This window comes from Trachypithecus francoisi, unplaced genomic scaffold (assembly GCF_009764315.1).
Source record: "Trachypithecus francoisi isolate TF-2019V2 unplaced genomic scaffold, Tfra_2.0 Lachesis_group4, whole genome shotgun sequence".
In the NCBI taxonomy this organism is placed as follows: Eukaryota; Metazoa; Chordata; class Mammalia; order Primates; family Cercopithecidae; genus Trachypithecus; species Trachypithecus francoisi.
The window spans coordinates 87,243,625-87,268,782 of NW_022681469.1; the positions used below are offsets into that span (position 1 = coordinate 87,243,625).

Here is a 25,158-nt window from a genome sequence, read left to right on the forward strand (position 1 = left end):
CCTTTCTATAACAAAATATTTCTTTGGAAGTGCAGCCAAGAATCCCAAAAAGCAAATTCAGTGAACCAGTGCAGTAAGAGGGCTTTTGCAGATGAGACAGTTTGCAAAACTATGGTAACAGAAAAGTGCATATGGTCAGTGCCTAGCTGATTGCATTTTCATTTGTAATGTGGAAGTGCTGCCAACAAATTGAATTAAGCTTACTATAGTAGAACACATTACTTAAAATTCCATTCTGTTGCAGAGTCCTGAATGACCCTCAATAATTGGGCTGTGAAGTTTGATATTGTGTACATTTTTTGACTCTACCAAGCATGTGATAATAACAATAATGGAAGGCAATATATTAAAATGCAATACTGCTATAAACATGCATGTGCAAGTATCTTTTTCATATAATGATTCATTTTCCTCTGGGTTAAGAAGGAAAAGTAGATCCACCATTTGATCCAGCAATTCCACTGGAATTACTGGACCAATTACAGATCAAACAGCAGTGGATCTACCTTTCCTTCTTTAAGGAATCTCCACACTGTTTTCCATAGAGGTTGTACTAGTTTATCCTTCCTACCAACAGCGTAAAAGGGTTCCCTTTTCACTGCAAAAATACGAAACCAGCCCAAATGCCCATCAAGAAATGAGCAGATAAAGAAAACATGATATATATTTAGCATCGAATACTACTCAGCCATAAAAAGGAATGAGATAATGGCATTTGCAGAAACCCAGATGGAACTGGAGACTATTATTCTAAGTGAAGTGACTCAGGAATGGAAAACCAAACATCATATGTTCTCATTCACATGTGGGAGCTAAGCTAAGAGGACACAAACGCATAAGAATGATACATTGGACTTTAAGGACTCGGGGGAGAGGGTGGGGGTGGCAAGAGATAAAAGATTACACATTGGATACAGGGTACACTGCTCGAGTGATAGGTGCACCAGAATCTCAGAAATCAAAACTAAAGAACTTATTCACGTAACCAAACACCACCTGTTCCCCAAAAACCTATTGAAATAAAAAATTAAACACAAGCAAACAAAAAAACCTTTTGTCCCAACAGCCAAATGTTAGGAACTTGTTTGGATTCTGACTAATAAATAACTCCATAAAAATTAAAATTCTCATTAAAAACCAAACGGTAAATGATTTAAAAAGCAATGCTATAGCCATCACTTTCTAATCTTTTTTAAAATTAGAAAGAAGTGAAAAAAATGTACTTCCAATAATTTCATATCTTTTTAAAATATGGCTTCAGATTTTCTCCACTTAAATTGCAAAGTAAACCTTCATTATTAACTTTTATATCCAATAAAATATACAATTGTATTCCTGTATTTATCCATTCAATAACTATTTACTGAATATATACTATGTACCAAACACAGTTCAACCTAAGTTAACAAAAAGTCCTCATTCGCAGCTTACCATGGGCCATACGATGGAACCAGTAGTAGCCAAAGTCAACTCCTAAGAAGGTTAAATACCAAGTCCATGGAGAATCCCAAGGCAAACTGAACAGACTGTAGTTCTCCCAGATATAAATATAACTGGTCAGTTCAATGCTCCTGAAAAAGAGACTGGAAGATAAAATTCACAATCAGTGATTATATAACATTTTAGAAATAAAATTATGCTAAAATGTTTTAGATAACATTTAAAATTAATATCTTCATATGAAAAAATGAAACTCTTTCTTCTACTTTGTTTCTTCTCTGTCATTCTTTTTAAAGGCTCAAATTCCTTAGTATCAAAATCATTCCCAGGAAGCTTTATTTTATTTCATAGGCATCATGGATGCCAGCTGTTTGTGCTCTCAACTTCATGAAATTTAAAAGGCCATTTTTTAATGTCTCTTAAAATATTTTTCATTGAGCCCATGCAATGTAAATATGACAAGACTACAACTTAATTTCTGTGATTGTCATTTCTAAATTTTATTGAAGTATATATTAAGAATGCTTTATAAAGGGAATATAAACTAGGCTTTTTAAAATATTAGGAAAAAAATTTCCTTAGATGTAAGGTATAAAAACCTAATTAAAATAAACAAATATTTCTAAAACTCAGACACTATACTATATCTTGCCACCTATTTATCAAACTTCTGAAATTCTTATTTTCAGTAACTTTTAAAAACCTACAAAATATGCTTTAATTTTAGAAAGTACATTATTTTCTCTTTCAAGTTTTATGTGATCAAATTTAAGATTAGCTTCTAGATTGTTTTGTCTCTTTTATCAATTTGATTGAGTTGACTTTTCCTTCTATATTTATTTTTAAATAGAAAAAGAATTAATCATTCTGGTTAATAAAGATATATTTATAAGTCATCAACAAGTTTGGTACTGAAAATTCTGAGAAACTTTTTAAATATTCTAATTTTAGATAAAAGTGGAAGAAGTGGTGCAGATTATCATACTACTAAAATTTTTTATTTTTACAATATTTCCCTTTACAGAGTCAGTTTCTGCAAATTAGCATTTTACTGGTTCTTTTAAAGATCCAGCCCTTTAATTTTATTCTTGAATTTAATTATCATATGACTTTAACCGTGATTTAATAACTTTAAAACAACCTCTTATACTTTAATATTTTAAAGTATTATTATTTAATCTGTAAAACACTAGGCTATCTTATAACAGCATTAATATACACAACTCAGAGAAATGCCAAATGCTTACAATTTTGAACAAGAGTACACATCACCATACATTAAAAAACTCAATTTCCAATTTGAGATTACCTGGTTGGAAGAAGCAGTTTTGTCCCTGTGTTCAAGTCCTTGACCCAAAGGAGTTGCTCATCCTGTACCCCTACTACAATGCCAATCTGAGTGATACTCTGAGTACTCCAGAAACCACTGCTGCAGTGGCCCTGAGACTGCTTGTGGGCCTTCATTTAAAACCTGCCTTCCAAGTTTTTATGAAGGTATGTTAGTCAAAGTAGGGGATTAGAACAAATTATACTGTAAAGCTTGTTAGCTTGGTTGGTTACTTTTATATATTTAGATGAGGGCTTCACAACAGTGCTACTGTTGACATTTGGACAGGATAGTTCTTTGTTGGAAGAGGTTGTTTGGTGAAAACGTTTACTGAAACTATGAAATATTAAAATTGCTCACTATTGTTTGTTAGTAGGGGTTACCCATATAAAATTCAAGTTTTAGGTTAAAAATGACAATATCAGTTTTATATGCTTCAATATAACAATTTCTCTAAAACAGGAAATCTTAACTATAACACTACTACAGTTTGGGCCAAATACTTTTTTTGTTTTGAAGGCCTTTCGTGTGCATTATTGAATGTATTCCAGCATTGATGTTCTTTAGCACCTAGATTTAGGACCCCTCCTTCTCACCCCAGCTATGATTACAAAAATGTCTCCAGATATTTCCAAGTGTTTCCTGGGGAGTAAAAATTTCCCCAGTTGATAACCTCTGCCTTAAGACAACTGATCCAGAAAAATAGATTAAAACAAAATGTAATAGAAAGTTGAAAACATCTATAGCTGAATGGCTTAAGTATTAGCACATAGTATCAAAGCAGATTCCTCCATGGATTCAGGCAGTCATTCAGTGAATTCATATGAAGAGCCTGCTAAGTACCAAACACAGTACAAGACGCAAGAACACACTATTAAACAGGGCAAACGCCACCAGCCTTATAAATGTTCCCTCAATTTAATACCTTTTAAAAAAAAATGCTATCTTTCTTGTCAGCTCCAGTGAAAATAGAAATAGGCATTAAGATACCAAGATCTCAATAACAGACTGAAGGTCCTTGAAAAACTTCCATTTGTTAAAATAAATAAATAAATAAATAAATAAATACAATTAAATCAATCAATAAATAAAAATTTTTAAAAACCTGCCTGAAATTGAAATGCTTTTCTATTTCCTGTACAGGTGCCAGGTCTTGAGCAGACACCCAGTTTATTACTCCATCAACTGACTTATTAGAGTTGACACAAATCGAGCTGAAATATGCTTGACATACTACAGTCAAGCCTTCCCCCCACCACATCCCACACACATTAGCATGAAGCCTAACTTCCCTCAAGACACGAAGAAGGAGGGGAGAAGCTGTAAGAGTTATATTCCCTGCTTTCTATCAGCAAAATTAATTTGATCCTCTTTTATTACATATATGAAAGAATAGCCATGGAGTGCCCACAACTAAAAGCAATTCACCTAAGCAATACAGCTGGCAAATGATTATCAAGCTCTGGAAAGCCTGGGATTGTAGAAAATAGCACCTACATTTTAAAAAATGTTCCCACCAGACCTTGAATCATAAACCAAAGTTCCTTCCTCTTTCTCTTCTCAATCCCCCTTACCCCTTCCACCCTGCAATCTCAGCACATGACTCTGCATCCTGGAATTTAAACTCTCTAAAGTCCATCCTGCAGGAAGAGGCACATATAATATGTACGTATATAGTAAGCTTACTTTACCACATGAAGATGGAATATTGGGTAGCACAGGGGCTTGGAATTCCCAAATACCAGATCCCTTTTATGCCTTAAGTTTAAATGTAAGGCCAGGAAAGTGACCTAAATGTAAACAGACATTAGAATCCTCTAATTAGCAAACTGTGTATAGAGAGGCTTTCCTTCCATTGTCCTATTTTCTTCATGAATTCCCCCAAACAGCAGTTTTCTCTTGGGTCTGAAGTGTATGTTTCAGCAAATGAAAAGTAGCTTATTTCTCTAACTAGTGATCTGATTTTCTGTGTGTTTTACTTAACATTTTTCTCTCATCACTAGAAATTTGTCAATGTTCAGTTACTATAAAAAAGTTACTAAGTTACTAAATTACTATTTAGTATTAATCCCCATTTTTTACAAAATAAAATTCAGTTTTAATGTTAATATTAAAAATAATCAATAAATCAGAAATAAATGTTATTTGGGGATTGAGAATTAGAAACTAATGAGTTTTTAAAGTCATCTCCATCTGAGTCTACCCATCACCAGGAACAGAAGTGTGAGAGTGGTCATGACGTTCACCCATTCAGTATCTAAGGATAATTTAAGGTATGAGATAATTAGGCTGAATGAGCCCTAAAATGACTCTCAAGTTGTTGTCATTAAGAAAGCAAGTGACATTTGAAGTAATGCTCTCATTGCAGCCTCCTAAAATAACAGAGCAAGTTTCAAAATAAGTAGACTTATGTACTATACTCATATGAATCTGCCAATTTATATTATTCCTTAACTGTCATTATAGCTGAGTGTTCTGATTTGGCCAGATTATACAAAACTAAAAAAAAAATAAAATTAGATATTTCTGTTTCGAATACTCTTGTTTTATGAGCCAGAAAATAAGTGAATATTTAAACAAGATAATTACAAATATCCTTAAAACTCCAAGAAGTTACAAATAAATTAATATATTGGATCATATATATGTGTGTATATATATATTTTGGATCATATATATGTGTGTGTATATATTGGATCATATATATTATTGGATCGTATATATAGGATCATATATATTAGATCATATATATGTATATATGTTGGATCATATATATGTATATATATTGGATCACACACACACACATATATACATTTATGTAAAGAGAGTGAGAGAGATTTTTCTGGGAAATGTTGCTATTTATCTACTTCAAAATCCCTTCAACTGAATCCAGGAGTTTGCACTGCCTGTCTGTAAAGCTACTGCCACTTTTGCTCCATCTAGTGGAATATTGATTTTTGCTTGGTAATAATAAGATAGATAATATTACCTTTACCGTTTGCAAGCAAATAAAATCTGTACTACTAATTCTTATTGTTAAATAGTATTGTTCATAAAACAATCACTCAATTTAATTTCTTCGTAACAGCAACCATAAAACTATAAACCTTTAAAAACGCAATGTGATAGATTTGGAAGAAATGAATTTGCCACATTCTTTACTTTGCAGGAAATTTATTACTCGATTGAATAAACACACAAGTCCAGACTAATAAGCAGTGAATCTTGCATTCACTAGGGAAGTTTCGTCTAATAGCAGTTTGTGAAGTTATGCAATTAATAACAAAGGCAAAGTCTATTTATTAGTTTTCTAATGCAAATGTTAAGAGGAAATGAGAGATTCTCTCAAATATAATTAACAAACCAACAAATTTTTTAAAATCTATTTTCCTTACTTGGGGATTTTTAATAATTATTTCTAAGTTAACAAATTTTAGTATTAATAATAAAGTATTATTATTAACATTACATAGATTCATTTATCTCTTATTTTGGACAATGAATTGCTGCTTATTAAAGTCATCATCCAAAATTATATGCATTCATTTGTTAGGTCTGATTTGCCAAGGCAACATTTAGCCTCTCGTGCTAAAGCCCCTAGTATAAAAACCCAGTATACAATTTTTCTATATTCTCTGGCCCCATCCCAAAGAGTCAAAAATATTTTTAAAAGGTTTAATTTCCTCCTTTTTAATTTTTTTTTTTTTTTTTTTTGATGAATTGAAACTTTCTTGTCAGGAATGGAAAATTCCACGGCAGGCATGGTCAGTAAAAGTATGCATATATATGGTTGAACATTGTGGAGCTAGCTCCATAGTAAAAATTGGCAGTGACCCATATGTATTAAAAGTGGAGTGTCCCCAACTTTATTTGAAAATTTACCTACTTAAATTATCCCTCTAACCTATTGCAATTTGATTTATAATCTGCTGTTTCAACAGAATAAATGAACCCATTAAAAACAAACATACTGTAGATATTTATATCAGGAATAAAACTTCTCTGGGGAGGATGCAATTTATGGAAGTAGAAACATTGGAAGGAAGTAACAAATTGAAGTCCCGGTTTTCTAATGAAGGATTGGAAATTGAGTTTTGCTTAAACAAGCAGGAAAAAAAAATGTGATTATTTTTCACTCATTAACATTTAAGTCAGTAGCAGGATATTTCACAAGTTTTAGATACGTTTGCTTAAACAATAGATTTTGTAAATACTTTGTTAAATAAAGTTTAATTTTTTTACAGTCACATATGCGACTAATTGTTAGAAAGTCAGATTATTTGCATGATACACTGTGTTTATCTAGAATACATAGACATATCTTTTTATAACTAGGACTAGTATCTGATTAGGAAGGCTGCTTACTGGATGATAGCCTGTCTACTGGATTTCAGAAGAGCAAAACAGATGCAAGCCTGCCCAGAATCTGGTTCTTAGGACAGATGGACTTTTATTACAGACCATGGTCTGTCCAACAGACTTGTAAACAAGATACAATCTTCTCCATCGTTAATATTTTCCTTGACATAAAGATTTGAAAGAGGTAGCATATATCTTTTCTATCACCATGGTAAGCACACTATTAATCTTTAAGGTAACTGAAATTTTACGTAATCCTGAAATTAAGATCCTCAAAAGAAAAATATCGTTTTTCTTCAAAGTCTGCACACAACATTTCTATTATGTGTATGACGAAGTGGAAAAACGTGTTCGCTTTGATTTCCACTTCTTTTGTCAGAGGCCACATGCTTATTTGGAATTATTATCCAAAGCATAATTCTTCACAAACGTATTAGCAAAAGGCATACTACCATTTGTCTTGCAATCACCTATGTGAAGGACGTAGCAAGCCCCTGTTGCTAGTGCAGAAAATGAAATTAGTCCCTGGGAGAGGATACAATCATTGCCGTGTTAATCTAACCCTCAGCTGTTAATGATTTGCACAGGGATTCCCCTTGACGCTGTGGCTTCAACTGAAATATTGTTTTAAGAATTGATGTCAAATTCTTCCTTTTTTTTTTTTTTTCCTAAAAGTGGATTGAGAGGAATGGATCCACAGGCTTGCTTTTCCTTTTCTGTTTATATCTGGGTTTGGGATTTTTTTTATAGCAACAAATAAAATAAAAACATTTTCACCATAGTTCTATACAACAAAACAAAACAAAACAAAACAAAAATTCGTTGTCAGATAATTTGCTTCACTGGGATCTTTCAGACAAGGCTGTAAAAGAGAAAAATTCCTTGAAAAACTTTAAAGAAATCCACATTTCATAATTTAGAATTGTTCTTTACATCTACAAGGAAAAAAGGAGTAATTTGCTATTCTCATTTAAAATAACTATAGAAAAATATTCTCCAAATTCAAGTTCATAACCTTTTACCTTTCTCTCAAAGGGCACCAGAGTTAACAGTTTGTGTTAGTTTAAGGGCTGTTATGAGTAGTGGGTGAAGGAAAAGAACTGCATGTTCTATCCCTGAAGGACTGGTTTGTTTTGGTTTCTTTTTTTCCTACTCACTCTCTCTCTCTCTCTCTCTCTCTCTTTCTCTCTCTCCTCTCTCTCTCTCTCCTCTCTCTCTCTCTCTCTCTCCTCTCTCTCTCTCTCTCTCTCTCTCTCCTCTCTCTCTCTCTCTCTCTCTCCTCTCTCTCTCTCTTTCTCTCTCTCTCTCTTTCTCTCTGCTTTTGGGGTGTATAGTTTGTAAAAATATCTCTTTTATTCTTATTTTCCTGTTATAACTCTGTACCTTTTTAAAATAACACTGCTGAGCAAAAATATTGTATTGAGGATACAGTTTATATTTCTGGTACTTACAATGTTATGATAAGAGAACAATCTAATTTAATTTGGAACCAAATCAAACTTTAAAAGGTAAAAAAATAATTCTGAAGAGTTCATTCAATTTGCTGTCAAATTCATTGTCAAAATGCTTAACAAATTCATTCCAATTCAGTAAAATATATGACCTGTAATTGTATATGCAGGGCAATTTTCAGTTATCAGGTGACTTTTATAGTTTATCAATAATCTGATTTCCATAAATCTATACACTTAACTTTCTGAGAATGAGCTAAATTAACCAACTGGGTATTTTCAAATAACTAAATCTACATCTAAAGCTATATACCCTTGGGCATGTTGAATGTATTTATTGTTCATTTCTGCTTAAGGGGGACATGTATTATAATAAAGGAAATTATCTATACTTGTAAATTCTTATTCATGATAATCTGGGAATTAGCTGCAAATTTCTGGAGACATTATCTTCCTCCGATTCCAACTGCAAAATGCAACAATTACAAGTAGTTTTTCATAGTAAATATTATTAAGATTACTCCTACTATATACCTAATGCACTTTTCTCAAACACTTATTGAAAAAATACTTTTAGGTTTATTTTCTATTGAAACTATTTTACGTAATATATGAAATTATTCCACCTTTTTTAGATGTTCAAAGTTTTCATGTTATTTTTTTAAAATCCACCTTAGTTTCCCACTGGGCGGTTAATAGAAACATTCCAAAGCAATGAGCACCAGTCCGAAGTAAAGCTCTTAAAACAGGACAAGAAGTAATGGGTGGGAAGCTGGAACAAGAACATTCATCAGTAGCTCAAAGCACAGACATCTAAGGGAATCTTTGCTCACCCTCTGCCTCTTTGGTAAGCCCACTTGTGTTGAAGATGACTTCCATGTTTTGGTCTTTCCTCTTCACACATTATAATGTACTCTTTCTAAACAAATAGTAGGTCATTTATATCTTACTATTATCGGGTCCCGATATCCCCTAATTTTATCATCAACATGTCACAGGAATATTACTGCTTTTTGGGTAACTTTACGTGCAGCAGACATCATTCCAGGCACAGGAGCTAAAACTATTAAGAACACACACCTCTTGCTCTCAAGTTGTGTGCGAGCTAGCAGGAAGGGCTGAGAGAAAAACAGGTGAGCATCATGTCTTGTGATAATTCTAGATTTCGGATAAGCACACAATTCCATGGGACTGTAGTGTAGGAATGCCTAACGTAAGGTTGGAGAACAGATAAGGCTTGTTGAAGAGTGTGACATCTATGCTTAGACCTAATAAATGAATCTGAATTGGCCTGGATGGCTTTCTAGGCGGAGGGAAGCGCCTGTGGCATGTGGACAATGGCAAGTAGTAAAGCATGATGGGATAAAGATGACGGACAGGAGAGTGGAGGACCCAAAAGCAAAGTCAGAGAAACAATGTTCTCTATAGTTCAGGACAGGGATTTGTACCTTATACTTGAGGCAATAGGGAGCCAGTGAAGGGTTTTCACGGGATTCGTATTATGGAAATGTTTGGCTGCAAAGGGGGTTTTACTAGAGCCAGACACCAATTAGGAAACCATTGTAGCGATTCAGAGATTTGTGTGACCTGCTCTAGGGAATGTCTACACCCCAGAGAGCTATTCTTTCTGAAGCTGAAAGAGACAAAACACAGTTTTAATAGAGAACTAGACCATAACTCAGAGCTGGAACCACAATAAGGCAAATGAAACACTCATTTTAAAGGGGTATCAACAAAGTCAAGATAAATAATCTTTAGGGTGATTTTTAGAATGAGTGCAAAAAATCAATGAAGAACAAAATATCAAAATTTTAAATAATGACATGAACAGAATTATTTGGGAATATGTGTGGAAATAAACTAATTCTCCCATGCATTGAGTTCCTTTGTCTCTCATACTTAGGCAATTTCAGTTTTTCTACTCAGTGTTGTTAACCATCTAACTCACCTTGGAAGTCGAGACAGAACACCGGCTGAGATTGACGTTAAAGCATGATCCAAGCGACCCGGTGATTTCCCTTTGTGAATCCAGCTGACAACAAGTTCAAGTAGCATCAAGGAAATGAAAAATGGAGTTGCCTGGAAAGGAAATTGCAGAAAAGAGATGCTATTATGTTCCATATGAAATTATTTTACATTTCCTGATTAGTCACTTCAGAATTGAAATGCCCAGATTTGGGAAGCCCCGCAGGAGATGGTAGACACCCATTTTAGAGGATTACTTCCCACACAGTGGTAAAAAAGTCTAATTATTTTAGACATTTGCTAAATATGTGCTCAAATTCTATCATCCAATTTGAATATGAAATGTAATCATAGATATAACCATGATAATTATAATATTATAAGATTAGGAGGAACATCTTCCAAATGAGGTTAAAAAAATACATTGAGAATAAGGTAAATAATTAGAAGTCTATCATCTCTACATGTGTAATTTAGATCCACTTCAAGAGGCTTTCCTTAAAGATGCACATAATTCTAATTTTTCATTTTAGTATTACCAGAACTATTTCTAATGATGAAATTGAAAGAGTAGAGACAATTTTCTTCCTCGAATTTTAGAGAATATGGTAATTTTACATATTTTCTTAAAACATGATTCAGATTTTATTCACTTGGTTTTGATTTTTGTTTCACGTAAGAAGAGGTGTTTTGAAGGCTCCACTATTGGTGATGGAACATTGAATTCGGTTTGATGCTGCAGTATAAACAATAATACTTTATGAAGATATCAGTGCCACTTTTTTAACTTAAAAAATCAGAAAGAAAGCATAATATCTAATCTTGAAAAAGTATGGATTTTACTCATTTGGAGGGTAATCATGAGTTTTAAAGCTTTCTAAACTGAACTCTCAATAACATATTCTGTGATGTCATTTTTTTTTTTTTTTTTCTATTTCTGCTTTGAACTAGTGAGTGTTGTAGGAACAACTTTGATAGGGTGGGGAACTTCAGTACTCAAGTTCTAATTCTGGATATTTCCACTTCCAGTCATAGCCAGGAACCAGAAGTGAAATGTGCCTCTGGGTACTTCAGAGTTTCAAAGAAAACTTGGTTCAAATTCAAACTTAGGAAGTCAGAGTTGGACTTGGTCAAGCTGCGTATCCTTCATTCTGCAGAACTAGTCTACCAAATGAAAGAGGAAATAGTTTCCCTGGAAGGGGTGGACAAGTTAAAGATTTAAAAATGAAATTGTTACAAAGTTTACTGATGTGTTGTAACTATTTGACATTGAGCTTCCAACAGCTACATTTACAACGCCACGGAGTCCAGGAAAACTTTAAACTTTTGTTTTTATCATATTCTGGAGTGACATACAAAGGAGGGAGGGAATTTACAGGTGAAGATGGCTATGGATTGTAAGGAAATTCAAGTAGAAATTCTACTTTTGCTTCATGCCTTTAAGAAACTGAATTATTATTAGAATTTAATAATTTGAATAATGAAAGTGAACAAAACCCTAAGGAAGTTGACCTTACCATTTATTAAGAAAGCAGCAAGAGTAAGAGTAACCTCTTCCAATATAGTCTCACCTTTTTAACATAATCAGGCACCTCTTCTAATGTTTGGAACGAAGTTTCATTGGGTTTCATCATGTAAAACAACATGCGAAATCCCTGGGAAAATGAAACATCCTGCTGGGCTTCTGGGTTCTTCATTTCTGCCCTTGTCTGATTCCCAGCTGGAGAATATTTAGGATTCAATGCTTGAAGCCAGAGGCTGAACAAAGAGGACGAGATGTGCAGCTCAGAACAAGCTCTTTGTCAGAGAACAGCTAAAACCCTCCATTGAGAGCACACTCAACAGCCGATTCTGTGTAGAGACAGAAAAATACAAGGATCAAGAACAAGTACAGAGTTCAGTGGGCGCTAGGCCAGAAACAGGGCATGTGGGGGAGGGAAAAGAGGACTCATACCCAAATCAAAGTCATACAGTGCAGTTTGACTGTAGGTGGAGCAAGTTACTACTTAAAAAAGAAGAGAAAAAAAATCGTAACAGTGTCATGGAAAGAAAAAAGTGATAATGCAGATATAAGTTCACTCTGAAAAACTGGATAGAAATTCAAGCATCAAATCACATAGAAAAACATTTTTTTCTCCTCATTTAGAAATTTACAATGTGTTCAAGTTTGTCATCTCTTTGTTTCCTGCAGGGACAGGATATAGGCGAGCTACTTAATAATAGCTTGAAAGTCAGTAAGCACTGAATATCTGGCTCCTTATCACCTATTTATATTTCTGTACCTGAATCATGCTATTATAACTTCTGAATGTTTGCAACCAGTTTAGGGGCATTTGGCTTATTACACAACCTACATCATTTAATGGAAACTTGGTTAGTCACATCTCCTCGATTCTTGTTAGTACTTATGGGAACTTTCTGATTAAAGAAGGTGCCAAGATGTTGCTGTGAGACCTATTTCTGTTTTACAGAAAGAGCTTACGTGATTGTACCTTTTAAGTAGATTATAAGGCACTTAATTTATTACATTACCAGTGAAAATGTGGAGCTTGCCAGAATAGCCTCAGCCCTTTACCCTAGCTGTAATCATCCTTTAGCTGCCATTTTATCATTTAAAGATGTTTAGATAGATCTAATTAAAGTATCAATGAATGATTGTTTTAGAAAAATATAGAAACTATAGATAAGTAATAATAAATTACTGCCCAAAACACTATTACCATTTTGGTACATGTATAGTCAGTTTTGCTATAATGTGATATATCCATTCCTAAAAATCACAATACTGTACAAAACTGTGCAATAAAAACCATGAAACTTACTAGAAAAATGTGATTAGGGTAAAATGCTCAAAAACATCATAACGACTCAAAAGTAACAAAAAAAAAATCAAAGTCAAATAAAAATGGTAGCACACTTTCACACATGTTACATGGTCAAGACATACATACATACTAAAATAAATATGATGCTTTACCTTGAAAAAGGCCTGAAACTTGTTTTGGAAATTAGACATTGGAAGATTTGCAAACTGTAAGTTACTTTAGTTTGTTGAAATATGGGTTATCTGAAATCAGAAAGTTGTAATATGACATGTGGGTGTCACGGCTCACAACACATAGGTGAAGTGAGAGTGCTACTATAAGCGATGTGTGTATTTTGTGTGTCCTAAGCCTTTCAGTTTTTCAATTCAGTTTTTTAAAGTTCACCTACTCTTTTTCACTGAAAAAATAAATCACACATGAGCATAGGTAGTATGCTCAAATTATTTTCTGGTATATTAATCACGTTGGAACAAATTTAATCTCAAAGCACATGTTATAGCAGAATTGACTGTCCTTTCAGACCATTCCCATTACAAGTAAATACACATGGACATTAATTTTTAATAAAAGTGACTGGGTGTGATGGCTCACACCTATAATGCTAGCACTTTGGGAGGCTGAGATGGACAGATCACCTGAGATCAGGAGTTTGAGACTAGTCTGGCCAACATGGCAAAACCCTGTCTCTACTAAAAATACAAAATTAGCTGGGTGTGGTGGTAGGCACCTGTAGTCCCAGCTACTCGGGAGGTTGAGGCAGGAGAATTGCTTGAACCCGAGAGGTGGAGGTTGCAGACAGTGGAAATCGTGCTATTGCATTCCAGACTGGGTGACAGAGCAAGACTGTGTCTCAAGAAAAAAAAATGTTTTTAATAAAAGTGATCACATTAGGCATACTGTTTTCTTACCTGCTTTCAAAAAGAAATTTGGAAATTAACAATGTGATACATTACAAGAGGAAAAAAATACAAACAATATAGTTGTATTTAAAGTAAAAAATGACAGCATCCTTTCTTCTCAAAATATGCACACCTTCCACTCCACTTCAGAGGGATAACATATCCTCTTGGTGGATATTTTTGCCATATCTGTTTTTCCCTAAAAAAGGTAGTTATTATCATTGTTATCATACGAATGCATTTCTATATACACATAATGTTTCGATTTTTCAATGGACCATATCAAACATAAGATACAACAACTTCCTGCTTGGAGTTAATAACTTACCAGGAACATTTTTTTTTAGTATATGGTTATACAGGTATAGCCTTTTTTTCTTGGTTTTACTGGCTGCAAAAGTGTGTGTGTGCATTCCAATGAGCAAAACAAAATTATTTCTAACTTTTTAAAGCAGAGACAATTTTATCCAAAAAAGAGTTGTTACACAGATGATGGGAGAAGTAAAAAGCCAAACAGTAACAAAGTGGTAATTTAGAGATTAGTACCAATAGGAAGCCACCAGCATTGTTAAACTGTAGAGACAAATGGAGAAGGTGGTATTAGTAGAGGCCAGGGGCTATGGTCATCCAGGAAAAGTTGGAGCCACGATTGGCTTGTCTAGCAAGAGCATTTCCCATGGAGCAAAGCCAATCAGTGCCAGAAATAATCCAGAGAGGAAAGGGAGGGAAGTACTACGGCTTATCCCTTCTTCCTGCCCACCAGTCTCCCCACGTACTTCCCATTAGGCTATGACATGGTTTGGATTTGTGTCCCTGCCCAATGTCGGAGGAGGGACCTCGTGGGAAGTGTTGAATCACGGGGGTAGATTGCCCTCTTGCTGTTCTCCTGATAGTGAGTGAGTTCTCAAGAGACTGGTTGTTTAAAAGTCTATAGCACCTCCCTCTTCTCGCTCTTCCTCCTGCTCTGGTCATGTAAGACACATGTGCTTCCCCTTCTGCCATAACTGAAAGTTACTTGAGGCCTCCCTAGTCATTCTTCCTGTACAGTCTGCAGAACTGTGAGCCAACTAAAACTCTTTTCTTTACAAATTAGTCAGTCTCAGATAGTTCTTTTTAGCAGTGTGAGAATAGACTAATACAAGCTAAATGAGTTCAAAGCTAGTTGAGAGAAAAAGCTAGAAAAAGAAGCCTGGTGAAGGTAAACTCTTACTACACACAGTGCTGAAGGAGAAAGGGAGGGAGGAATCAATCTATGGAAAAAGTCAACCAAGAACCAGCACACCATCATAACTTATTTAACTACTCCTCTATTGTTGTGTATGTAAATGTAGTCTTCCATTTTTAACTAGTAAATGTAATGCAACGATAAACATTGTGCTATAAATATTTATACATTTTGCACATTTTTGTGTTACATAGATTCCTAGCAGCAGAATTATGCAATGAAGAGTATGTAAAATTTACCCTTTGATAATTGCTGCCAGATTCACCTTTCAGATTGCCTTCCCCTCCACACTCTTGCTAACACTGGCTACTAGTAATCTTTCGTAAGTTTTAGCCAATTCGTTAATGAAAAAATGATATCTTGTTTTAATTTGCATCTCTCTAATGATACTGAACATCTTTCAGTACATTTATTAACCTTTTGTGCTTCTTAATCTGAAATTTGTTTTTTAATATGAGCTGCACATTATTTTATTTCATCATTATTGATTCATAGGCCATTTGTATTATAAATGTATAATTCCGTATACAGTATATATATTCTTATATATGTGACAAATGTTTTCTCATTTCATTTTCACTAGTTATCTATATGTTGTCATACTGCAATTGCAACTTTGTGTGTGCTGTTATCCTTTGTTTTATTACTTCCGCTTTTGGATCTTGCTTATGAACCTTTTCCTTGCCAGAATTCTGTAAGAACAATCTTCTGATTGTTTTTGAAATATTTAAAGGATTTCTGTTGTTTAAATTATCTGAAATTTGGTTTTCCTTATGGTCTGTGGTAATTATTTGACTTTGTACCTTGCCTTTACGGATCACAGTTCTTCCCACACCATTAGTCAGTCAATACTTTTCCCACTATTCTATGTACCTGTACTATTTCCAGGCTCTTCATTCAGCTCTGTGGATGTTTTTATCTACTCTTATGCTAGGGTCATGTTGTCTTCATCATTGCAACATCACAATAAATTCTGGTAAATTGTAGAGCAATTTCTCATGCTTGAATTTTATTTCTCAAAAATATGAAGCTGTTTTTATACATTTGCTCATGTAAATGTTTAGACTAAACTTCAAAGAATCCTGTTGGCATTTTAATTGGAACTACATTAAATTCATGGATTAATATGGAAAGAATTGACATCAGAGGCACTCAATAAATTTGTTTTGAATGAATGAATATATATATAAAATCACTTAAACTTAATTCTATGACTAAATCATGTCAATGCTCACTTCCAACACTTCTCTTCCTTATATCTTCCATTCTTGTTTTTTTTCTTCCTTTGTACTGTTGTAGATTGCGAAAGTTTTCAGGAGAGTACATGTATAACTGCATATCTTACTATAATTTTTTTTTAACCTATGTATGCGAAGGATAAGTTGGGTAAATATACACTTTTTGGTTCAAATAGTAATTCTTTCAAAATTCAACAGAGACAGCACTTTGGCTGAAGGCCTGTTAAGTGAAGCCAAGATGGACAGAACAGAGGACTTTGAACCTTCACATGAACCAAAAAGAGGACATTTGTATTAGTCCGTTTGAACCCTGCCAATAAAAGACATATCTGAGACTGGATAATTTGTGAGGAAAAACAGGTTTAATGGACTCACAATTCCACGTGGCTAGGCAGGCCTCACAATCATGGAAGAAGATGAAAGGCATGTCTTACATGGGCGGCAGGCAAGAAAGAGAAGGAGAACCAAGCGAAAGGGGTCTCCCCTTATAAAACCATCTGATCTCATGAGACTTATTTACTACCATGAGAACAACAGGGGTAAAGCAACCCCGTGATTCAATTATCTGCCACAACACGTGGGAGTTGTGGGAGCTACAATTCAAGATGAGATTTGGGTGGGGACACAGCCAAACTATATCAACACCCTGGACATTTTCAGATGTCTTCTTGTCCGTGTAACTCTGTCGGATCTCTGCTCAAAGCTACCTAGTCAATGGGAGTCTGCTGGGGATTCCTTTTTTTTTTTCTTTTCTTTCTTTTTTTTTGGTCTAATTCAAGGGAAAAGTTTGAGAAGAGTCTAATATGAATGTCAGACATCCCATGAGAATGTAAGACATGAGGAACTATTTACTCTCAGTATTTACATCTGCAAATCAGTCAACACAAAAAGACATCAAAAGATTTTTATTGAAATGACACAAAAAAACAACTGATTAGGAACCTCTGGTGATATTGATAATGGTCCAAATTTGAGAGAGAAAACACAGTAATTTGAGTAGGAGAAGTTTAATATAAAGGTTTGTCAGCTATAACAGGTAGCTGGCATAACAAGGGAGTAGCTAATAAAAGTTAAGAAAACTCAAAAGAACATAGGAACAGAAGACAGAAGGAACAGCCACTATCCCTAGGGTTGGACTGGGGAACTTGCTTTAAATTAGCCTTTAGGATGAAAAAGAATAGAAGACACTGTTCACCAGCAATTTCTTACTAGAGGCACTCTCCTACAAAACCACTTGAAGAGGTGCCAGGTAAGCTACTGGCTGCTATGCATTTCAGGGACTGGGCACTGAAGAATCTGCCTGGGTTACAAGACCCTGCCAAGTGAGCATGTAGGAACAAGGGAGGAAAACCGTTTCCTTTAACAATGACTGTCCGCAGCCCACTCCTGACAAAGCTTAACATCAAGTCAGCTAGCAAAGAATAATATTTAAAGGACCTATTTCCCTTTCACAGATCAGGTAATAAAGTTTGAATTTGGAAATGAGAGTCAATAAATCTATAATTAGCACAAGACATAACACTCTTTAGTAATTATAAAAGGTCTTCATCATAGTCTCTTATTTATATGATACTTAGCTTCAATGTTTATAAAATTATAAAAAATGTAAAGACTTTTCTGGGAGGTGTTTATGTAAGAAAAACAGAGTGGTTGAAGTTCTATAATTACAGATCTGCCTTTTCTTTTGACATCTAATATTTCAAAATAATATTAAGTCTGAGTTCAACTTGCCTTAAAAAAAATAGTCATTCGGCCGGGCGCGGTGGCTCAAGCCTGTAATCCCAGCACTTTGGGAGGCCGAGACGGGCGGATCACGAAGTCAGGAGATCGAGACCATCCTGGCTAACACGGTGAAACCCCATCTCTACTAAAAATACAAAAACTAGCCGGGCGAGGTGGCGGGCGCCTGTAGTCCCAGCTACTCGGGAGGCTGAGGCAGGAGAATGGCGTAAACCCGGGAGGCGGAGCTTGCAATGAGCTGAGATCCGGCCACTGCACTCCAGTCCGGGCGACAGAGTGAGACTCCACCTCAAAAAAAAAAAAAAAAAAAAAAATAGTCATTCATTTCTACCTCCTCAGTGCTTGTAGAATATTTTTGTGCCTTTGAAATTACATCATTTTTGTTTTTTTTATATTTTGGGTAGAATATCTTGAAGAGGTGAGCACCCTTAAACCTCAGATTTGAATCTTCCTTTGCTTTAGGGCAATGTCTGCCATTGTGTTTGTGCTTATTATTTATGTTCCATTGATTTTTTACACTTCTTCACAAATGAGATTTATGTGTTTACCAGATCCCATTTATCTACTGTATCTATCATATTGTCTGTGTCCATTTTCATCTCCTTTTTATTTTCTGACATTGTCTTCTTAAGTCTATACTTTTGGTATAGTTTTTGTTGTTGTTGTTGTTGTTCTATTTTCATCTTCCTTCTGGGTCTACTTCAAATTTCACGATGGCATTATTTGTTTTCTTAAATATTTTCCTAAACTCTCTCAGTCCTTCTTTTGCATCTATTTCTTATCATATAGGCTCATTTTTTCTTCAATTTTTTTCCTATTTCACTTGAGTGTATACAACAGTTCTGCCTAAAATTATTCTTAGTTTCCCGGAGATAATACTCAAAAGCTGTTCTTTATCAACTTGTAATAAGCTGTTTCCCCTCCTTCACTCCCAATTTTCTTGTTGTGGATGGATACGGGTTCTTTACACTTATTTCACCCCCCTTTAACCAGTTTAAGAAACTGGGTTAAAAAAGTAGCTCATTGAGTGATTGTCTTATACAAGGATTAAGAGTAAAAAAAAAGATGTGGATGAATAGTCCTTATATCTACTCCAGGTATATGTGACACTTTGGATTTTAGGTCTATCTTATCGGTTCAGCATGAGATGGTGGAGGATAAAACTATCACTGAGCAGCCCCAGCTATCTCTGCAGGCTTTTGCAGTGAATTAGAGCTGCCATGGCACACATCAGCTTTCCTTATTTTGGTTTTGTTCTCCTTGGCCTCTACTCTTCCTATAAACCTACAAAAATACCATTTAAGCCCTTCCTGTCATTTATATTTATTGAGGCTGGGGAAGTCCAAGGCCTAGTGTTTGGGACATCCCAGTCAGAAAACATGGCTTTTGCTTTTGGACAAATTGACAGTTGTGACAAATGAGAATTTGTTTAGAAGAAAGAGTCTCAATCCATGACATTTCTAGCTTGTAACAATTCCTGTAACTCCCCCCCACTTTGGATGATAATATTCTCCTCAGCTGTCATTGGCCCTCAAAGCCAAAATGACTCCAATGAGAATGAATCAATATCACTAACAGTTCTCCCCACCAGTGCTGACTACATGCAGATTACAGGGTTCATCCATTACAACAGAGGAGGCAAACTCTAATTTTTTTTTAAGAAACTGGGTTAAAGAAGTAGTTCATTGAGTGATTATCTTACACAAGGATTAAGAGTAACATATAGAGATGCATTTCGAGGAGAATTCAAGAAAGGAAATCCTAACGTTCTGCTGGATGCTGCCAGATTTCCAAACTTTAACTCTCCAAAAGAGGGGATATATGGTTTGCTAGATTGCACTCTAGAACTGATGAAGTCCTTTCTTTCTCCACGTATCTTTCTCTTTAGTCATTAGAATCAGTTACTGGGAATTAGACTGGAAACCTGCACTGACATGATCATCTTAAAAAGTTTGTTTTTACCTCTAAAATTATAAAATAATACATATTTACTGCAGAAATATAGAAAATGAAGAACATATTTAAGAAAAATCACTCATAACCACACCAGTCAGATTGTAGCCTTATTAATATTTTAATGAACATTTTGTATTGAGGGTCTTTTTCACGCACATTATTTTACATAGATGAGTTCATACTCTATGTGTCATTTGAGGTCCTGCTTTGTAAAATTTGGTCACATGATGAAATGACAAAGCCCCAAATTAGAAGGTGTCTGAGTCTCTGAATTACTACATAGAGAAGAGCAGACCATCAATCAGGTCATTATATGAGCAAATACCAAATTTGTAATGCATTTTATGTTGTATTTGTTATTACCTGAACCTTGTTCACCTAACGGCTAACGGTCTCCTAACTAATATATGCAGAAAAGTATTGGAGGGTTTTGAACAGAAGAGTCACGTGGTCCAATATATGTATAAAATGATCATTTTGGTTTCTTTGTGAAGAATGGACTTTAGAGAGGTAGGCTGGAAGCAGAGGACTGTTCATAAATAGTTGATATAGTTCAGGTAAATCTTGCTTACTTTCACTAGGATAGTTGCAGCAGAAGGAGTCAAAGTGAAAGGGTGATTGTGAAAACATATTATAAGTAAAGCTGATAAGGTTTGCTAAGAGATCAGATGTGGGTAATAAGATTAAAAAGAGAGAAGACATGAATAATTTCAAGACTTTGATTCAACCTGCTGAAAGAATAAAGTTGTTATTTACTGTGATGGACAAACTGCAAGATTTGGTTTAAACCATGATATGAGATGCGTGTAGACATCAAAGTAGAGATGGTTGCATAGGTTGATATATGAATCTGGAGTTCAAAGCCCAAAATAGAATTCTCAATGAAAAGAAAAAGTACTGACAAAACTAATTACAAGTCAAACCTAAGAATGATTTTCATATGCTCACTTCAATCATATTCAAATGCATAAATAATACTAATTTTTAGTTTGAAAACCAGATCTATTGTATTTATTTTATTTTCATGATCATTTTTGGCATTCAAATGCAAATATAATATATAATTTACACATTAGTATCAATAATCTCGTAATATAAGTAATTTTTAAAGAATCCTATTCATATTATAATATATAGTATGGTAAACATATTTTAATATTAAGACATATCCAAACTGTTTTTCAAAGTTTAGTATTTCCATTATTATGAGAGTTCCAGTTGCTCTGCATGACTTGCAGAAATTGATATGTGCAGGTTTATTTGTATTTTTTATTTTCCCTTTCTGATCTAATTGGCTACATTATTTGTACAGAACATTATTTCCATAATACAAAGTTAATTATTTCCCCTTTTACTACAGTCCCATATATTTTGAGGACTTTTTTTTAAAGAATCTAGTTGTGTGTTGCCAAAATTTTACTATTGTCTCTAAGAGTCTTTGAATCCTTTGTATTAATACTTTTCATTAGAAAATAGCCGCATATGAAACTTAAATCACTCTCTATTTTCTCAGATCAGATTTTATTACTTTTGGCCAAAGTCCTTTCCACGACTTAGAAGGCAAAGATCAGGTAGAACATGATCTTTGAAGAAATTGATGGCATACACTTGAGGTCAGATCATAAAAAACAAATACTATTTCAGAAGTTATTTTTTTAAAATCCCATCAAACTAATACATCTCATTGTTATTTTAGCAGTAGTCAGTGCCAAAAGAACGACTCAAAGTGCTGCATACATATCAGTGTCAGAATCTATGTAATTCTCTTTATGGGATTGATTGTGAGTCAGTGTTGGAATTAATCCAAATTCACAGTGCAGAATAAAAGAATGTGGAAGATCTCCTGAGTATTTCCTGGAATGTTTCATGAGATGCTCTGCAAAGAGAAGCTTTTGCAAAAAGTTTAGAAAACACCAAATCTATATCTGCTATTCATAGATAAATTTTGTATGCAGATATTTCAAAGGCTCTGAGAAGTCCGGCAGCATATAAATTTATTTTAATTTTCTCAACCTGCAGTTTCTTAGTTGTAATTTACTATGGCATTCCAGTTAAGCTATCACTAATGAACGACTCTAAAAGTGCACATTACCTGATTCATGATTTTAGGTTGCTACTCTAACTTAGAATGTCTATAGGACTTGTTTCTCTCTTGAGAAAATAATAGGTAATGCTGACATTGGTAATCATAACTAACGTCCATGACTTGGAGGAAAAATTACTATAAAAGATGTGTCTATGTTTGAAAACAAATAAGAAAAGTTTGGTTTCATTATGTTTAACACTACACACAGAGTGTGTTTCTAATAATGGCAGCAGATCAGGTACAGTATTTTACCTAAGGACTCATCACAGGGACTGCTGCCTGCTGGTGACAGGCCCTGTAAACCTTCTCTTATGAGACACACTTGAAGCAATTAATCATAGACGTAAATCCAGTTCTTATCATTCGTTAGGACACGTGGTTAAGAATGTCTCTAGTTTCAGTACCAAGAATAATGTGTTTCTCCTGAACAACCTTTATGTTATTTAATTTTGTGGATGCTATGAATCACTTACCTAATCATGTTTCCCACTTCAGATGGTTAAATAGGTAGCTTAGTGTCAAATGTGTGACATAGATCTTAAGTGTATAGAATTCAAATGGCAGTATACTATCTTAATCTGTTCTGACAGCTATAACAGAAAACCATAGACTGGGTGGCTTATAAACAGCAGAAATTTACTTCTCACAGTTTTGAAAGTTCAAAGTCCAAGAGCAAGGTGCCTGCAAATTTGTTGTCTCATAAGATCCTGCTTCTGGGTTCATAGATAATAACTTTTCACTGTGCCCTCACATGGCAGAAGAGGCAAAAGAGATCTCTAGGCCCTTTTTTATAAGGCCACTAATCCCGATCATGTGGGCTCCACCCTCATGACACAATCATTTTCCAAAAGCCCCACCTCCTAATATAATCAGTTTCTCTGTTAGGATTTCAACATACTGATTTGTGAGAGGAAGGGACACAAACATTCAGATCATTGCACAGGCTGAACTCATTCCAGAATTCACAGTGATTCCTGCATATATGTATATATCCTATTAATCTTATCACCTATTTCACTTTGTTTTATTGAGCTTTATTAAGTGTGTTGATATACAATGTTTTCATCTCTTCTTATAATGAAGTAGAAAATTTAGTAAGCTAATAGATCATGTGATGAATAAAAATAGCAGTTCTCTAGTTAGATAGTGCCTCATTTTATAGGCATTTCTCAGAAGACACCTACACATCTTTATAATCCTTACAACAGCACAGATTGTAACTAAGAGAGCCAATACTTGGTGGGACCAGACTGCTGGCTATGCCAATGGAAAACAACTAAGGATTTTTAGGACACCAATTCATGATCCAAGCAAATTGATATGTTTTTCATTTATTATAACTTTTATTTCAAGCATTATCTCCCTAAATAAACACATTTCAATATAATTGATTTTTATTTTAGACTTTTTCTTAGAGGAAGATGATTAGCACTTACTCCATATTCTGCATAAGGAACTGGGCTGCTATAGACTTCCAATGTGTAACTTCTATGCCCCACCACTGTGCTATTGTTACCGTCACCTAGTCAAGAATTCTTGTGTCCAAGATGAAATCAGAAATATCTGAAAGAAATCTTCTGTTCATCTTCCTGTCAGCACTGGAACATTATTGCCTATCATCATCACCTGCTCTGTTCAAAGAAATGAATTGGATGCCTCACGATCCGCTTGTTGCTTTTTTCTTTTTCCTTTTTTTTTTCTTTTTTTTACCATTGGGGGTTGGTGGGGGAGCTTCCTAAGTCATGGAAGTTTTTCAAAATAATAGAGAGGATACCTTACACAAACAAATCCAAACCCACGTAGCTTCCACATCTTCCCTACTCCTTCAGAATTACATGAAAATTTAAAACTTTTACTCGTTGAAAGTTACTGTTCTGAGAATAAAAAGATAAACCATAAACTCCTAAAAAGTTTACACAACCTATATTTAATAAAATACTTGGATCTAGAATAAATAATGCTGAAAATGCTAAACTCAATAACTATTTTTTTTTTAAAAAAAGGGCAAGAGATTTGAAGAGATTGTTTACTAAAGAAATTCATATGTCAAATAAATAGTAAAGAAATGTTCAATGGCATCAGTCATTAGGGAAATGCAAATTAAAAACACTACACACCTATTAAAATAGATTAAATTAAAAAGACATGCTGGTAAGTGTTTGTGAGAAGATGTGGAGGAACTGAAGCCATCATAACCTGTTGGTGGGAATGAAAAAAATGGTACAAATCATTATCGAAACTTGTTTGGTAGCTTCTTAAAAAATTAAACATACATTTACCTAATAATTAAGTCATTCCACTCTTATTTACCCAAGAGAAGTGAAATCATATACCCATGCAAATACCAGCACATGCATGTTCATGGCACATTCATTTGTACATATTACAGGCACATCACACTAATCTATAGGCTCCTTATACAACCTGCTAAAAGTTCCCATTGTGGTATTGAGTTTCTGGGAACTATTTAATTGTTCTGTCAAATTTTCTTGCTCATCTGGGAGTTTTCTTTGATGCAACTACTGTCCTACTTCCCATATTTAGTTTAACATCAACACCTACAAGTTTTTCTGGTAAGTCAGTATACTATTACAACCTACTATTGGGTTATAAAATCAATTTAATGGGTCATGAGTAGAAGTTTTAA

At 34.4% G+C, this 25,158-nt stretch overlaps 1 protein-coding gene across 2 annotated transcripts in view; it reads right to left on the bottom strand.

Moving 5' to 3' along the window:
• Nucleotides 1-12,404, bottom strand: part of AGMO (alkylglycerol monooxygenase) — a 357,556-nt gene extending 345,152 nt beyond the window's left edge. For both annotated transcript variants that reach the window (XM_033193230.1, XM_033193229.1), the window contains exons 1-3: nucleotides 12,114-12,404; nucleotides 10,526-10,656; nucleotides 1,432-1,583 (exon numbers count right to left, since the gene is read on the bottom strand). In XM_033193230.1, coding sequence (XP_033049121.1) covers nucleotides 1,432-1,583; nucleotides 10,526-10,656; nucleotides 12,114-12,239 — 409 coding nt within the window. In that variant the 5' untranslated portion in view covers nucleotides 12,240-12,404. The remainder of the gene's footprint in view (nucleotides 1-1,431; nucleotides 1,584-10,525; nucleotides 10,657-12,113) is intronic.
• Between the last annotated feature and the right edge of the window lie 12,754 nt (nucleotides 12,405-25,158).